This window comes from Ictidomys tridecemlineatus, chromosome 1 (genome assembly GCF_052094955.1).
Source record: "Ictidomys tridecemlineatus isolate mIctTri1 chromosome 1, mIctTri1.hap1, whole genome shotgun sequence".
NCBI lineage: Eukaryota > Metazoa > Chordata > Mammalia > Rodentia > Sciuridae > Ictidomys > Ictidomys tridecemlineatus.
In genome coordinates, this window is record NC_135477.1 from 150,501,995 (window position 1) to 150,517,204 (window position 15,210).

The window sequence follows — 15,210 nt, forward strand, 5'->3', positions numbered from 1 at the left end:
TACTATCTAAGGAACAAATTAACTAAAACCCAAATGATACCCAATACAATATAGAGATGATTTAAATAAGAGATGATTTAAATAAGACAGAATATTTGGGGCTGGGGTTGTGGCTCAGCGGTAGAGTGCTCGCCTAGCACATGTGAGGCCCTGGGTTTGATCCTCAGCACCACATAAAAATAAATAAAGATATTGTGTCCAACTAAAAAATGAATATTAAAAAAAGAATATTCATGAATCTTCCTTCTCCTGTAATTGATCAAAATTATTTACATCCTTATTGTTTTCTATGCTAATATACATTTTTTCATCCTAATAATGGGTTTCTTTATAAGAACAAGAAAATACATAATGGGAATTAGGAGTAACCGTATGGTCAGCTTTGCATCAAAATTAAACATCATTTTCACTACATTGTTACTTAGGATAGAGAAATCCTGAAGCATCCACATGTTCACCTATTATGATCAGTCCATTATATAAAAAATTAATGACTATAAATGATCATTAAGAAGACTATGTAACAAAAAGGAAATTTTGAAAATAGTATTTAAGAAAAGCAGGATAAAGACTTTAAAATAATCCTTAATGGTTAGAGAATTGTAATTTAGTTAAAAAAAAAAATAGGAAGTGAGACAAAATAATTTTTTTTTTAAGGATAGGACTGGGGTTCAGGGGTTGAACTCAGGGGCACTCAACCACTGAGCCATATCCCAACCCTATTTTGTATTTTATTTAGAGACAGGGTCTCACTGAATTGCTTAATGCCTCATTTTTGCTGAGGCAGGCTTTGAACTCTTGATCCTCCTGCCACAGCCTCCTAAGCAGCTGGGCTTATAGGCTGCATCATCTGCATACAGCACAATAGTGTTTTTATACTTAGTTAAAATGGCAAAGTTAATTCTACTACTTTTACCTATTCTACTGTTTTGTAATACAATCTTAAAATTTCACTACAAATTCGTTGGTATCTTTACCAAGAAAGAGAGAGAGTTATACCAGAGAATTGAAGTAACTTAATCTGGAGGTGGTACCTTTGGTCTGACACCCAAGAAGCCACTGCAGTTTGGGGCTCCACATTTGCAAACAGTCTTTCCGTTCCCAAGACATTCTAAGTTGTAATTGAAGGTAAGTTCAGTGCCTGCATAGAAGACCATTAAAATATTAATAATTAATATCTATGGTTTTTATCATTTCTTATTAATTACAAAAGACATTAACTTTCAAGAGATCACGAACAGGATTTTAAAAAGAATTAACTACTTTACTACATTAATACATTTTAATAATATAACATTATTAGTAAATACATTATAGAAGGGGAAAAACTTTAGTACCTTAACAAATACTGAAAATCACCTTTACTAGAGAAGTATTAATTATCTCAAGTTTTTCTCTTTCTCTTGTTTTGCCAACTACTCAGATATAAAAATTTTAACTCAATACCAAAACCAAATACAAGAAAAACAACTTAATTCTGTACTGATGTGCCAGGCACTGGGATTATAAGTATTAAAAAAATGCCTGCTAGTATGTGCCCTGGTAAGTGTAACTCACAGACGAGGCACTTTAATGTACAGTAAAGATTGGCTGTACATTCCAATTATGCCAAAACCAGGCTGGGTCATCTGAACCCCAAGTAGCTACCCCTTTCTTTTTTGGATATGCTAGGCATTAGAAGGCAAAAAAAAAAAAAAAAAAAAAAAAAAAAAAAACATTCAAATACAGTCTAAGCACATAATGAAAGCAAGTTAGGATTAAACCTAAAAAAATAAGAATTTTTCTCCCCTTGAGGTGAGGTCTTCTAAACTGCCCAGGGTGACGTTGAACTTTCATCCCTCCTGCCTTAGCCTCTGGTTAGATGGATTACAGGCATGTGCCATAACACCAGGCAAATTGTTTCTTTATTGAGTTGGGCAAAATATAAACCACTTGACTCATATTTAGGGGCCATATAGTAGAAATAATACAATCATCTGTGTGTGGGTCACAGCTTAATCATCACAGAAACAACAGGGATGGGTTTCCATCTCAGGCCTGCTTGTGAACTTATTGGACTAAATGTTGGGTGATATACTACTAGTAAAAAATTAATCAGAGGGAGAAAAATTTTTTTGCGGTGCTAGAGAATCAAACCCAGGTTCTCGTGCATGTTAGGCAAGCACTCTACCACTAAGCCACACTCGTCTGGCTTCTATAATGGAACTTTTGCAGAACTGACGTGTTTATGAGGCAATTCCACCATTTAGACAAGTGTAAGATAGCAGGATATTAGGCACAACTTGCAGCTCACTAAACATATACTGTGTAAGCAATCACACAAAATCAAAGAAACTAAATCAGAAGGTATCAAGTCACAAAGGAAACACTGATATAACTATAGCAAGGAATCCAATATTGAATAACCTTTGAAGGATCTGGCAAAGGGTACCAGGGGAGAGAAACAAAGATGGCATACATGAAAAAACAGAGTAAGATACAGATCCATGAAGGGTCTGAAAAGTTGGATGAGAAGTCCTGACTATGTCTACCCAGGTCTCAGCTCTGACACACTCTTGGCCTCAAACTTATCACATTAGGTCTAATTTTCCCTATTTAATCTGTGCAGACTAGATCCAAGAGGATAGGAACAATATATCTATGCAGAGAGAATGTGGAAAAATTTGTAGCTAGACACAGTAGACAAGGTCATCCCCTTGAACAGAGTGAATAGGGTAGACAAAAAGAGAAAGAAAAAGGAGTTTCTGGGGAGAGGGATCATATCCAAGAATCTAAGCCTGCTTTCTGGTGCTAATAACAATACCGCAGACTATAAATTATACAGAAGGGAGGCTGACTTGGGTTCAGAGTTCTGATGCAAGATTGAGGCTCAGCATATGATAGCCTTACTTACTGGCAGAGTCCAGAGGCATTGCAGGACATCACATAGTAAGAGATAGGGATAACAGCTATAAATCTTCTGGTGCTTTCCCTTTTCTTATAAAGACACCAGTATTCAATTATGTGGGCTCCACGCTGATAAACACATCTAAATCTAAACACCATCCAAGGTATCATATTTGGATTAAGTTATCTACCCTCTAATACTTCATCATAATGGGTATTAAATTAAAACATGAGTTTTAGAGGGAACAAACCATACTGGCTAACAACACAGTAATAACAGTTTTGGCGATAAAATCTCAGCTACTCAGGAGACTGAGAAGGGAGGATAACAAGCAATGTCAAAATAAGAAGAAACTTAATGAGACTCAGCCCCTAAATTTTCTTTTTTATCCCTTCATTTTATTTATTTTTAGGTGGTGCTGAGGATGAAACCAGTGCCTCACATGTGCTAGGAAAGCACTACTGAATTACAAGGCAAACCCCTCAAATCTTAAAATCTAAAAACTGGGGGGTTGAAGCTGTAGCTCAGTGTAGAGCACTTGCCTTGCAAGTATGAGACACTGGGTTCAAAGACACTGTGTCCATCTACAACTAAGAAAAAAAAAATATATATATATAAAAATCTGAAAACTGTGAGAACTATTCAAATTCTAAAAAGTATATGAAAGAATGCATGTTTCCATCTGTAGAGAGTGAGAAAAGGGAAGTCCAAAAGATTTAAAAATCAATAAAACATATGTTCCTAAATGAATACATAACAGTGTAACTCCACATTACATTCAACCAAAAGAATGGAATCCTAATTAGAATTATTTATACTCCATGTATATATGTCAAAATACATTCTACTGTCATGTATATCTAAAAAGAACAAATACAAAAACCTCAAAACACAGACAAGAGCTGATCAAATGGCTTTTTAATTCTTTTATCTTGATAAATGCTTCTTTTTTTGTAATGTTATTGTATTTTTAAAATATTTTATTTGCTTTTATTTATATGGTGCTGGATATCAAACCCAGTGCCTAACATATGCTAGGCAAGCACTCTACCATCAGCTACAGCCCCAGTCCTGATCAATGCTTCTTGACTGAGGTCTATAACACTTGGCAAAGGGAGTCTCAACTATTGCTCCATGATACTCATGGGATTTCTGCTGGACTATACTACTGTCAATTATAAAACGTCTAGGTGAGTCCCATCTCAGTTTGAGTATAAGACTTCAACTATCTTACTTCTATTCCTATGAAAAATTCATTTGGAAAAAAAAAATGCATGAAATCTTGTATATTACAAATTCACAAAACACTATGTTCAAATATTTTAAAAACTAACCAATTTGAAGGGTATCATATGCATAGGTCACTTTATTTTTTAAACCATCAAAACCTTGTGGCATAGGTTAGGTTCTTCTAATTTATGGAAAATATAACTTTTTTATATAACAATTTAGCTATTATCAGATTTACTCTCAATTCAAATAAAGGTGTTAGGGCTGGGAATATATCTCAGTTGGTAGAGTGCCTGTCTCGCATGCACAAGGCCCTGGGTTCAATCCCAGCACCTCAAAAACCAAACAACAACAACAACAAAAAAAATCAAATAAATGTATTCATAATTGTCACAATTACAACTATCTCACTTATGCATTCAAACATGACAGGTCTGTTTTTTAAAATATTTTTTAGTTGTAAATGGACACAATACCTTTATTTTATTTATTTATTTTTATGTGGTGCTGAGGATTGAACCCAATGCCTCACACATACAAGGTGGGCACTCTGCCACTGAACCTCCATTGCAGCCCGATAGGTCTGCTTTTAAAAACCTTAGGGACGGGGGTTAACAATGTCTCTCAGTGGTAGAGTGTTTGCTTTCCATGTTTGAGGCACTTCTGTCATCCCCAGGACCACAAAAAGGGAAAGAAGGCAGGGAGACATTTATTTATAACTCACAGATTCGGGTGGATGAAAGGTAAATCTTTGGTTTGAATCATGGGAAAAGGGCAACTGTGGAAGAGAAGGTTAAAAAAAGACCTGGAGAGCTGGAGTTTCCAAGACTCATTTGCAGGGAGTTCACAAAGTTAAAGTCTGGGAATTTATTTCTTTAACAAAACCATCCAGTCACAATAGGACAAGTACTGTGTGGTTTCATTTACATGAAATTCCTATAGAAGTCTAATTCAGAGATAGAATGGTGGTTGCCAGGGGTTGTGGGGAAAGAACAGAACAAAAAAGTATTTCAGTTGGGGAAGACTAAAGAGTTCAAGGTGGATGGTGGTGATAATTGTATGAGAATGTGAGTATACTTCATACATTAGAACTGTATGCCTGGGTGTGGGGAATGTAGCTAATTGGTAGACCACTTACCTAGCATGCGCAAGGCCCAGGGTTCGTGAACAAAACACAACACAACCATGGCCAAGTACGATCTGGAAAGTCTTCAGCTATTATCCTCAGAAACTTGGAAACTTTATTTTTGAATTCCTGATGTGAGATTTTTAGATGATAAAACCTGAAATTTAGGACTTAAGTCTAGAATCCTCAAATGACCCTTACCTGCTTTAATGTCACTCAGGGCAAAAAGTCCAACACGGGTATCACCATTCACAGACCACTTCTGTGTTTCACAGTTAGGCTGGCAGCAATGATTCATGAAGCGAGCATAGTTTCCTTTGGGACCAGCATCAATGATTCGGTCCTAGAATTCCAAGAAAAGCTGCTTGTCAGACTTCCTGAGACCTCTACAATTATCTAAAATTATTCTAAATAATCTGTTGTTATTTTTGAAATCTGAAACTCATGTATAGCAGTGGTTCTGAAAGTACAGCCCATTGATCAGCAGCACCAACTCTACCTGAGAGTTATTAGAAATCATAATTTGGGTACGTAAGTTGTGCTTCTGTTTAAAGCAGAAACTCTGGAGTGAGGGATCAACTGTCTGTGCTATAACAAGCCCACCAGGGAATTACTAATATATACTGAGAGTTGAGGACCAATGCCCAAGAAGCAGAAGGTTTTCCACTCCCTAATTATGAAGTTTTCAAACCATGTAAACATGTCAAATCACCTACTGATATTTAAAACATATGTGAAGTGCACACCTTCAAGTATAATCAGAATATCTAGAGGTGAGGACCTCACAAACTAAACTTATAAGTACCAGAAAAGGATGTTATAAAAGCTGGGAGAGGGAAAAGAAAGTTAGTGAAACCTAATATTCAGGTACAAAGAGGAACTGCAGAAACACAGAAAATAAACATACAAGGGTATCAAAATTAGGAATAAATTAAAAAATAAAATTCCATATACCAATAAAATGAAACTTCTCAATATGGTAACTAAATATTAACAAATTACTTAATTTGTAAAATAAAAGGGTAAAAAATTATTATTTTTATCTTGAAATATTTCTCCTATAGTAACATATCATTCAAAATAAACAAACAAATAAAAGCAGTTTCATTGCCTATGGCCAAAAATATACACTAGCTGGGGCGTGGTGGCACATATCTATAATCCTAGCAGCTCCAGAGGCTAAGACGGGGATGGCAGTTCAAAACAAACCTTAGGAACTTAGTGAGACTGTAAGCAACCTAGTGAGACCCCGTCTCAAAAACAAAAAAAATAAAAAAGGCTAGGAATGTGATTCAGTGGTTAAGTACTCCTGGGCCAAAAAGAACTGGTACCAAAAAGAAACTGTACACCAGAAATTTGCAATCTTATCTACTGCAGAGCCCTTGTGGAGAAACACTTTATTGTATCTACATACACGAGTTAAGATAACCCAAATTTCATTCATCATTACTTACTTTGTTCTACTACTTACTTTGTCTAGGGTAAGCATATAAAAATTAGTGATATCATGTTCTTGGGCATAACGTATTCGAGCTCTGCACTCTTCTTCATCTATTAGTTCACCCACATATTCATTCACAAATTCACCCTACAACAAGAAACAGTTTCTGACTTAACAGCAAAAGTATGCCAGTATACACATGAAGGCATAACATTTTAAAAATTAAGGAAGTATCAGAATATCCAATACAGATTTTGTGCATAATATTATATGCATATAATTAGTTACCTTGTGATTTTTCAACTATTTGATTCTCATCCCCACTACTGCTACCAGCAGTAGGATTAGGATACAATGAACATCAAAGATCCACCAGTTAAGAAAGAAAGGAAAAATCCCTTTATCTGCCAGAGCCTGAAAGTCAGTTTCTCTAAATTATGCTCCTGTTCCTTGGAGCTCAAAATGCCTACTATCTCTCCATACTTTACAACATTTTCTTCCCTATACTATAATCACACTGGTTTTCACACATGATGTCAACTTACTTGCAGGTCTTTAATGCTAACCAACAATTACTTACATCATCTTCGAAGTTTCTACTTAAATATTCTGAGACAAGCTAGTTTCATGTCTTCTGTTATAAGTCTCTAGAATCCTGTTTTTCATATTGAACAGACCATGTTTCCCTATTTATTATTATATCACAAAAGGATCTGACAACAGTAGATATGAGAAATGATGAAATACACCAATGTATATTTACTGTCATTCTTAGAAACATCAATAAAATTATTCAGAAACTATAACCAGAAAAAGGCTTACTTTCCTAATGTCATATACATTTTATTTTATAGCAAGCCTATAAAATATTATCTGTTCATTAGGAAACTGTGGATCTTTCCAGGCACAGATGTGCATACCTGTAATCCCAGTGACACAGGAGGATGACAAGTTCAATAACTGCCTCAGGCAATTTAGGAAGACCCTAACTTGGAATTAAAAAAATGCAAAGGGCTACGGATAAAACTCAATGGTAGAACTCCACTGGGTTTAATCCTAATACCATCAAAAAAGAAATTTGCAGATCCCTCCAAGTGAAAGATGTTACTCTTTTTCATTTAGAAAAGGTCAAATCCTCTCCTTCATGGTTTTTTTGGTTGTTATTCTTGTTTTGGTACTAGGAATTGAATCCAGGGGTGCTTTGGCACTGAACCATCGCCCCCCTTTTTTATATTTTATTTAGAGATAAGGTCTCACTAAATTGCTAGGGCCTTGCAGAGTTGCCGAGGTTGGCTTTGAACTTGTGCTCCTCCTGCCTCAGCCTCCTTAGCTGCTGGGATTATAGGCTCTGTAAGTCTGCCGGGATTCTGCTTCATGTTTTATGAAGCTACTATTCTGCCTTCCAACAAAACATTGTATTTTATTAAAAGGTGATTAGCCAGGTGTGGTGGCACAGGCCTGCAATCCCAGCAACTCAGGAGACCGGGGTAGAAAGATTGTAAGTTCAAGGCCAGCCTCACAAAATTAGTGAGACCCTGCCTCAATATAAAAACTAAGAAGGGCTAAGGATATAGCTCAGAAGTAAAGCACTCTTGGTTCAATCCCCAGTATCAACAACAACAAAAAAAGGTGATTAAATATCTCTGTATCATGTGCTCATTTTCCTTCCTTCACTTAAGGATCCTATGAATTTCCTTCTTTTTTCTCACATTCTGCTACTTAGTGAACATGATCAACACAGGACTTTAAGCAGGGCGCAGTGGCACATGCCAGTAATCTCAGCAACTCAGCAGGCTCATGAAGAAGGATCTCAGTTTAAGACTAGTTTCAGCAACATAGTGAGACCCTGAGTCCAAAAAAAAAAAAAGGCTAGGGATGTAATTAAATAGTTAAATACACCCTGGGGTCCAATTTCCAGCACCAAAAGGGAGGGGAAAAATTTCAGAAGACGGGAGGATAATTATCCATCTTCAAGCCTCTAAATTCTAGGAGTTAGCAATAATAAAGTTAATCCTCAAACTATAACCTATGTTATTTTACTATGATAAAAATATCATATGAATGTGAGAATTTTAATCAAGCAATAAAAAAGAAAAGAAAAAGCTGATCATTAAGAAGAGATTTCTTCACCTTTTTAATATCTGTTTTTGTCCGAAGTCCCCAGCCCCTCTGTAATGTGCGGAAAATTTCAACCTCTGGATACTGGCGCTTGCTGAAGCACTGATTTTGACAACGCCCTCCAGCAGGACATACTGTAGGGTGACACTCATAAAGTAGCATGCGGTTGATGCACTCAGAGTCTATCCCACAGGGGTTCTCATCAGTAGCTTTACAGTTGCAACGGGGAATTTCCGACAAGTCCGCAGTGAAGATCTGTACCCTGCCAATAGGACGGTTAACCTGGAGAAGCAGCACATAGTATTATCAGGCAAAAGAACATAAAAGAACAGAAGACCTGTATAAGGCAAATTTCCACTTCCCCCATATTTATTATTGGTACATTATGGTTGTACATAATGGCAATACTGGAAATTTTTTATCCATTAAGTTGTGCACCACATTTTACATAATTTTATTGATTTTTTAAAATTTGTTACCAGGAACACTTAATCCTGAGCACTACCCCAGCCAGTTTTTGTGATTTTACCTTGAAACAGGGTCTTGCTAAGTTGCTTAGAGCCTTGCTGAGTTCTGAGGCTGGCTTTGAACTTGTGATCTTCCTGATTCAGCCTACCTAGCTGCTAGGACTGTGAGGACAGGTATGCGCAACGTGCCCAGCTACATCATTTTAAACAATCAAGATTTATTTAAGCAGTTTGATATAAAGTGTCAAAATTGATATATAAAACATGACTCTCACAAAAATTTTTAAAAAATTAGATAAATAAAAATAGCCACTATTCTGAAATGTAAAACTTTTGGTATGAAAACATTTTTGAATAATTTGGTTTCCTACACATGAAGAAGTAGAATATTAAACTTTAAATATTAAATATTCTTAATATTATATATTAAGAAGTAAAATATTAAAGTATTGTAATTTGAAAATTTTTAAAAGGAAAACAGCACTGTTATTCATATTTTCATGTACAGTACTTGTTCTAGTACTGAAAATTACATTAAAGGTGAGAAAAACCATCAAGATCAAAAAGCTGATGTGATATCAAAGCCATTCATGAGTTTTTAGAGATAACAGCATTAACAATACTGAGAAAAAAACAGATATTTCAAAAGAGATGAATTTGTTCATTAGAAGTCTCCCCTAGTTGCTATTACTTCAGTGGGAATAATCAAACTGAGTCTTCAAAGAGAGCCCATATATAAAATTTGACTAGTCAGGAGTTGTATGGTTTTATAAATTACTTTGCCTATGAGACTATTTTAAGATCAGAACACAGCCCAGCAGCCTCTTAAACAAGGCAAATATTATAATTTCTCTTCCTTCTTGATATCTTTTATGATATCTGCAATACCAATTATTCTAGATTACTAACTCCAGTTAATCTAAATTATTACTGGGGCTGAGGACATATGTCAGTGGTAGAGCATTTCCCTAGAACCACCAAAAATAAATATCTTAAAAATAAAGTTATTATTGCCAGGCATAGTGGTTCATGCCTGTAATCCCAGCAACCAGGGAGAATGAGGAGGAAGACCACAAGTTCAAAGCCAGCCCCAGAAACCTAGTGAGACCAAGGCAACTTAATAAGACCCTGTCTTTGTCTTTGTCTCTGTCTCTCTCTCTCTCTTGCACACAAACAAATAAACAGTATTGGGGAAGTAGCTCAATGGTTAAACGCCCCTGGGTTGTTCCCCAGTATCAATCGAACAATCATCGAGTAAGCAAATAAATGGTTTCTATTACTTAAAAATCACTTCTGTCCTCTAAATTCCAAAATGCTGTCATTTCCACAAGTTTATCTCTTATTCTTTACACTACTATAAAAATTACAGCCTGTCAAGAAATATATTCTCCTCAAACTATCTGTATGAAAATTAAAAAGGACATACATCTTTGCCATATCCAAGGTCAGCCAACCAAACCACAAGCCCATAAATAGGGTATATGAACATTTACTTGTAATCTTTATCTGATGCCACACCACCACCACTTTCAAAGATTTACACACTCATATAAATATATTTCAGGTATTGTGAGTAGGCCACAGGTCTCTGACACAGAGCTCAACTCTTGTCACTACAGTACAAAAACAGCCATGAAATAAACAAAGATAGCTATGATACAATAAAACTTTAATTCATAAACATTGAAAGTTGAATATAATCCTTGTGTATCGTGAAATATTACCTTTATTTTTCCTTCAACCATTAAAAAATTTTCAAAATTCTGGCTAGCTCATTGGCATTAAATAATACATAGGCAGTAGATCAGATCTGAACTATCAAGGGATATGCTAACACCTGCTCTATACTTTTTTGCTGAAAATATGTCTGTTTAAATTTTAAAGAGCAAAGGGAAGGAACTGGTCTCTAAATTCTAGGGTGAGATCACTCAAAAAAAGTTCCTTCCTCAATATCCAGGCTCAATATAGTAGATGTGCTACTCTGAAATGCCTAGAACTGTGTGAACAGTATTACCAAATGACTTTCCTTTTTGTGAGGCCTAACTACACTTGTGTTATTTTTTCACATACAGTGATTCCACTGAACTATTGGTGTATTTCCAGGATCTATTATGAGACATTTATAAGTTTTAAGTTTCTTAAGTAGTTTTAATTATTTGCCAGGATTGACATTTTATGATTTTTACTCCTTAAAATAGATTCTTCAAAGTTCAGAAAGAAAATACTCGTTTTACTACATCTTCATTCAAGAACTATTTTAAAAAAATGGAAGTGCTATCTCTATAATCCACTAAAAAAGGGTTGCCAGACTTAGCAAATAAAAATCCAGGACATAAAGTTAAATTTGAATTTTGATAAATAATAAATAGTTCTTTAAGTCCTACAAAATATTTTGGACATACATAAACACACTGGACTCTATAAAGAGATTAGCATACTTTGGAAACTTAAAAAATAAAAAGTTAAAAAAAAAAAGACAAGACATGCAAATGACACTTTTCTATGAATGAACAAGATATAGGGTTCTATGGGCTGGGGCTGTAGATCAGTGGTAGGGCACCTGCATTGCACGTGTGAGGCACTGGGTTCGATCCTCAGCACCACATAAAAATAAAGACACTGTGTCCATCTGTAACTAAGGAAAAAAAAATTGAAAGGAAAAGAAATAGGTTCCTTATCCAGAAATAAATATCCTGGGTGGTGAACTCATTTTGATAATATGGTTAAAAAGTATTCTTTCATGTATTATGATGTGTGAATATTTTAAAGTCCTTACCTGATTAAAAAAAAAAGATTTGTAAACAGTATTTTAGAAAATACTAAAACCTTGAAAAGCTGCTGAGGCTGGCCATGAACTTGTGACCCTCCTGTCTCAGTTACTGGGATTACAGGTGTACACCATTGTGCCCAGCATAAATACTAAAATTTCTAATAAACTTCTTTCTTTCTTTTTTGGTATCAGGGATTGAACCCAGGGGCACTATATCCCCAACCCTTTCTAAAAATATTTAAATGAAACATTTTTATTTATGAGACAGGGTTTTGCTGAGTTATTAAGGGCCTTGGTAAGTTGCTGAGGCTGACTCTGAATTCGTGATCCTGTTGCCTCAGCCTCCAAGCCCCTGGGATTACAGGTGTGCACCATTAAGCCTGACTCTCTAAAATATTTCTTCTTCAGAGTTATTGTTGTCTTTTAATTATGCATATAAATAACTTCATATATTAATCTGAACACAGATGATAGTGATGGCTATTTTGTCAGGCAGACTGAGGGTTAGAAATACCCAATATTAATTCTTCTGACCATGCTGGTCACCTAAAATGTTTTCAGGGTCAGTTATTACCAAGAAGAATTACCATAAGTATTATGCATACAATCTCATAAATCATAAATCATGGCTGTTTGGTCTCCTTCAAACAGGAATATGTGAATATAATCTATTCCCACTTATATGTGAGAATTTCCAAGAAAAAGAAAAAAAAGATTGCTTCAATAAACAGTTGATTTTTTTAAAAACTGCATACATTGTACTAGAAATGTTACTCTGGTACTTGTTCCTTCTTTTAATCTGCCTCTGGCTTCATAACAACTATACTTATGCTTTTAATTCTTAGCATGATGAGATGGGAATAAGGAATAACGCAAGCTACACAGTGGGTCTTCTAGAGGTGGTCTCCTAGGATTTTTTTCTTACCTTTATGTGTTTATAAGGTGGTGGTTTTTTGTCATTCTTTCGATCTTCCTGCAGCTGTCTTAGCTCTTTCTGGGCTTTTAACTCTTCAAACCTTGCTGCAGCTTCCTGAAGAGCTGAGAAAACACATAGTACAAGTCAGTTAACAATACCTGGGTGCTATTTATTTTGCTTCCCTGTTAATTCGAAGAAATCTATATTTTAGACAAAATGCAACCAACAGTACGTATATGGAAAAACTAGAATATATATATATATATCTCACAACTATTTCCAAATAGGTTATACAGTCCCTGAGGTATTCAGACATGGCATTAGGACAAAACAAAGTAATTCAAAGTTCTTCTCTTCTAAGTACCTGTCCAACTTTTCTCTGTATTGCTTTTATGATACTGCAGACGGAACCCAGGGTCTCAACACTGTGCCTCCCAAGTACCTGGGATTACAAGCATATGAAACCATACCTACCCCATCCCACTCTTCTAATATTCATTCTGTAAATATCCATTACGAACTCTAATGATAGACAGATCTTCACATCTTATCTACATTCAATTTCACGTTCTCTCCTTGTAAATGTTTAAAAGTACCTGAAAACCTCAACAAGAGATTCTCACTTTTCTCCACTATTGATTCATTATTCCTTGTACAGATGAAAAATTCCAAGAATTCCAACTCTTCCTACCTTTTTCTCTGTAGCTTTCTTTCCCTGTCAATTCTTTGACTCATATCTTCTTCCCTGTCACCATCTAGCAGTACATTTGCATTACATGAAGTCTGTTAATAGTAAAATTATTCATCCTTCCACATTTGTTATTCAATATGTCCTGCTTTGTCTACAACAATGTTTGCCCAGTAACCCATCATCCACTCTACCCTATGAACAATTCCGTTATGGTCTCATCTTTTCTGCCTAGAAACAGTACCCTCACTCATCTTCCTAGCTGTGATCACCCACCATTTGTGTTTATATATTTAGAGTTGTAGATGATAGAATGCCTTTATTTATTTTTATGTAGTGCTAAGGATCAAATCCAGTGCCTCACATGTGTTAGGCAATCGCTCTGCCACTGAGCTACAGCACCAGTCCTATCACTTACCTTTTAACAGTCTCATACTCTGTATCAGAGTCTCAAGTTTTTAAAACTCTCTCTCACCATTCAACTTACTTTCCTTTCAGGCAGCCAGTACAGTGCTCTCTGAATCCTGTACTAAAACTATCCCAAATACTTAACCCAACAGGGTAAATTAAATGTGTACTTTCACATATGCTGCCTGTCATACAACATTTAAGGACATTTAAGTCCTCACAGTCAGTGCAGAAATTAAGAATTTAGATTCTGGATTCCATCTGCTAGCATTAAAATCTTTTTTCTACCACTTACTGACACTGGGACCTTAAGCCAATAATATAACTTTCAGGTGCCTCAGTTTCCAAAATACACAAAAATCTGGATAGTATATATTTTGCAGGGTTGCCACAGGACCAAAAGCAAAGTAGCAATTAGAAAAGTAGCCATCATCCATGGCTTCAAAACTCCAGTACCCGGCTTAGCCATGCCTCATCTTGCTCAGCCAATCAGACATATATCTACTACAGCCATCACTGACCAGTAGTTTGACTGCCAGTATCTATGTCAGATTCCCCCACAAAACATACATTTCTAGAAGACGAGAATCATAGCCAGCCTCTGGTATGCAAAGAAACAGGAACATCTCAAAACTGCAGCAGGCTCAAACTCAGAGCCTTCCTTACATTATACCTTCTCCCATATCCTTGGTGGGGACTACCACTGTGAAGGCCATGATGTTGGTCACAGGTTACTGATGATCTGAGATAGCAAGACTCTAAACTCAAGCTCCTATTAGTATTAGTACTGATACACTTTACTGTATTAGTAATGAATATGGATAGCCCATGCCTCAGGACAGAAATAACATGGTAAACAGGTGAGGAACTACTAAAATAACTGAAAATAACATGAGGCAAATAGAACCTTTATTACACTTATTCTCTGTACACATTACACCCATTCCCTATCCATGAAGTTTCACATACAGCCATATTCATCTCAGTTTGCAGACAAAATCTTCAAATTTAATATTCAAACAGCAAAAGATACATGGCTTTTCAAAGGACAGCTATAGAAAGAATATAATTACCATTGATGTGATTACAAACTACGTGCCCTACAGGTTTACTTGTATCATCCACTGAGTAATCAGAGCAACATTTTCCCTTCATATCT

At 35.7% G+C, this 15,210-nt stretch overlaps 1 protein-coding gene across 14 annotated transcripts in view; it reads right to left on the minus strand.

Annotated features, from left to right (window-relative positions):
• Positions 1-15,210, minus strand: part of Nsd1 (nuclear receptor binding SET domain protein 1) — a 156,888-nt gene that overhangs the window by 9,168 nt on the left and 132,510 nt on the right. For all 14 annotated transcript variants that reach the window (XM_040272116.2, XM_040272118.2, XM_005333164.4 and 11 more), the window contains 5 exons: positions 12,965-13,077; positions 8,815-9,084; positions 6,715-6,831; positions 5,445-5,586; positions 1,035-1,141 (listed from right to left, as the gene is read on the minus strand). In XM_040272116.2, coding sequence (XP_040128050.1) covers positions 1,035-1,141; positions 5,445-5,586; positions 6,715-6,831; positions 8,815-9,084; positions 12,965-13,077 — 749 coding nt within the window. The remainder of the gene's footprint in view (positions 1-1,034; positions 1,142-5,444; positions 5,587-6,714; positions 6,832-8,814; positions 9,085-12,964; positions 13,078-15,210) is intronic.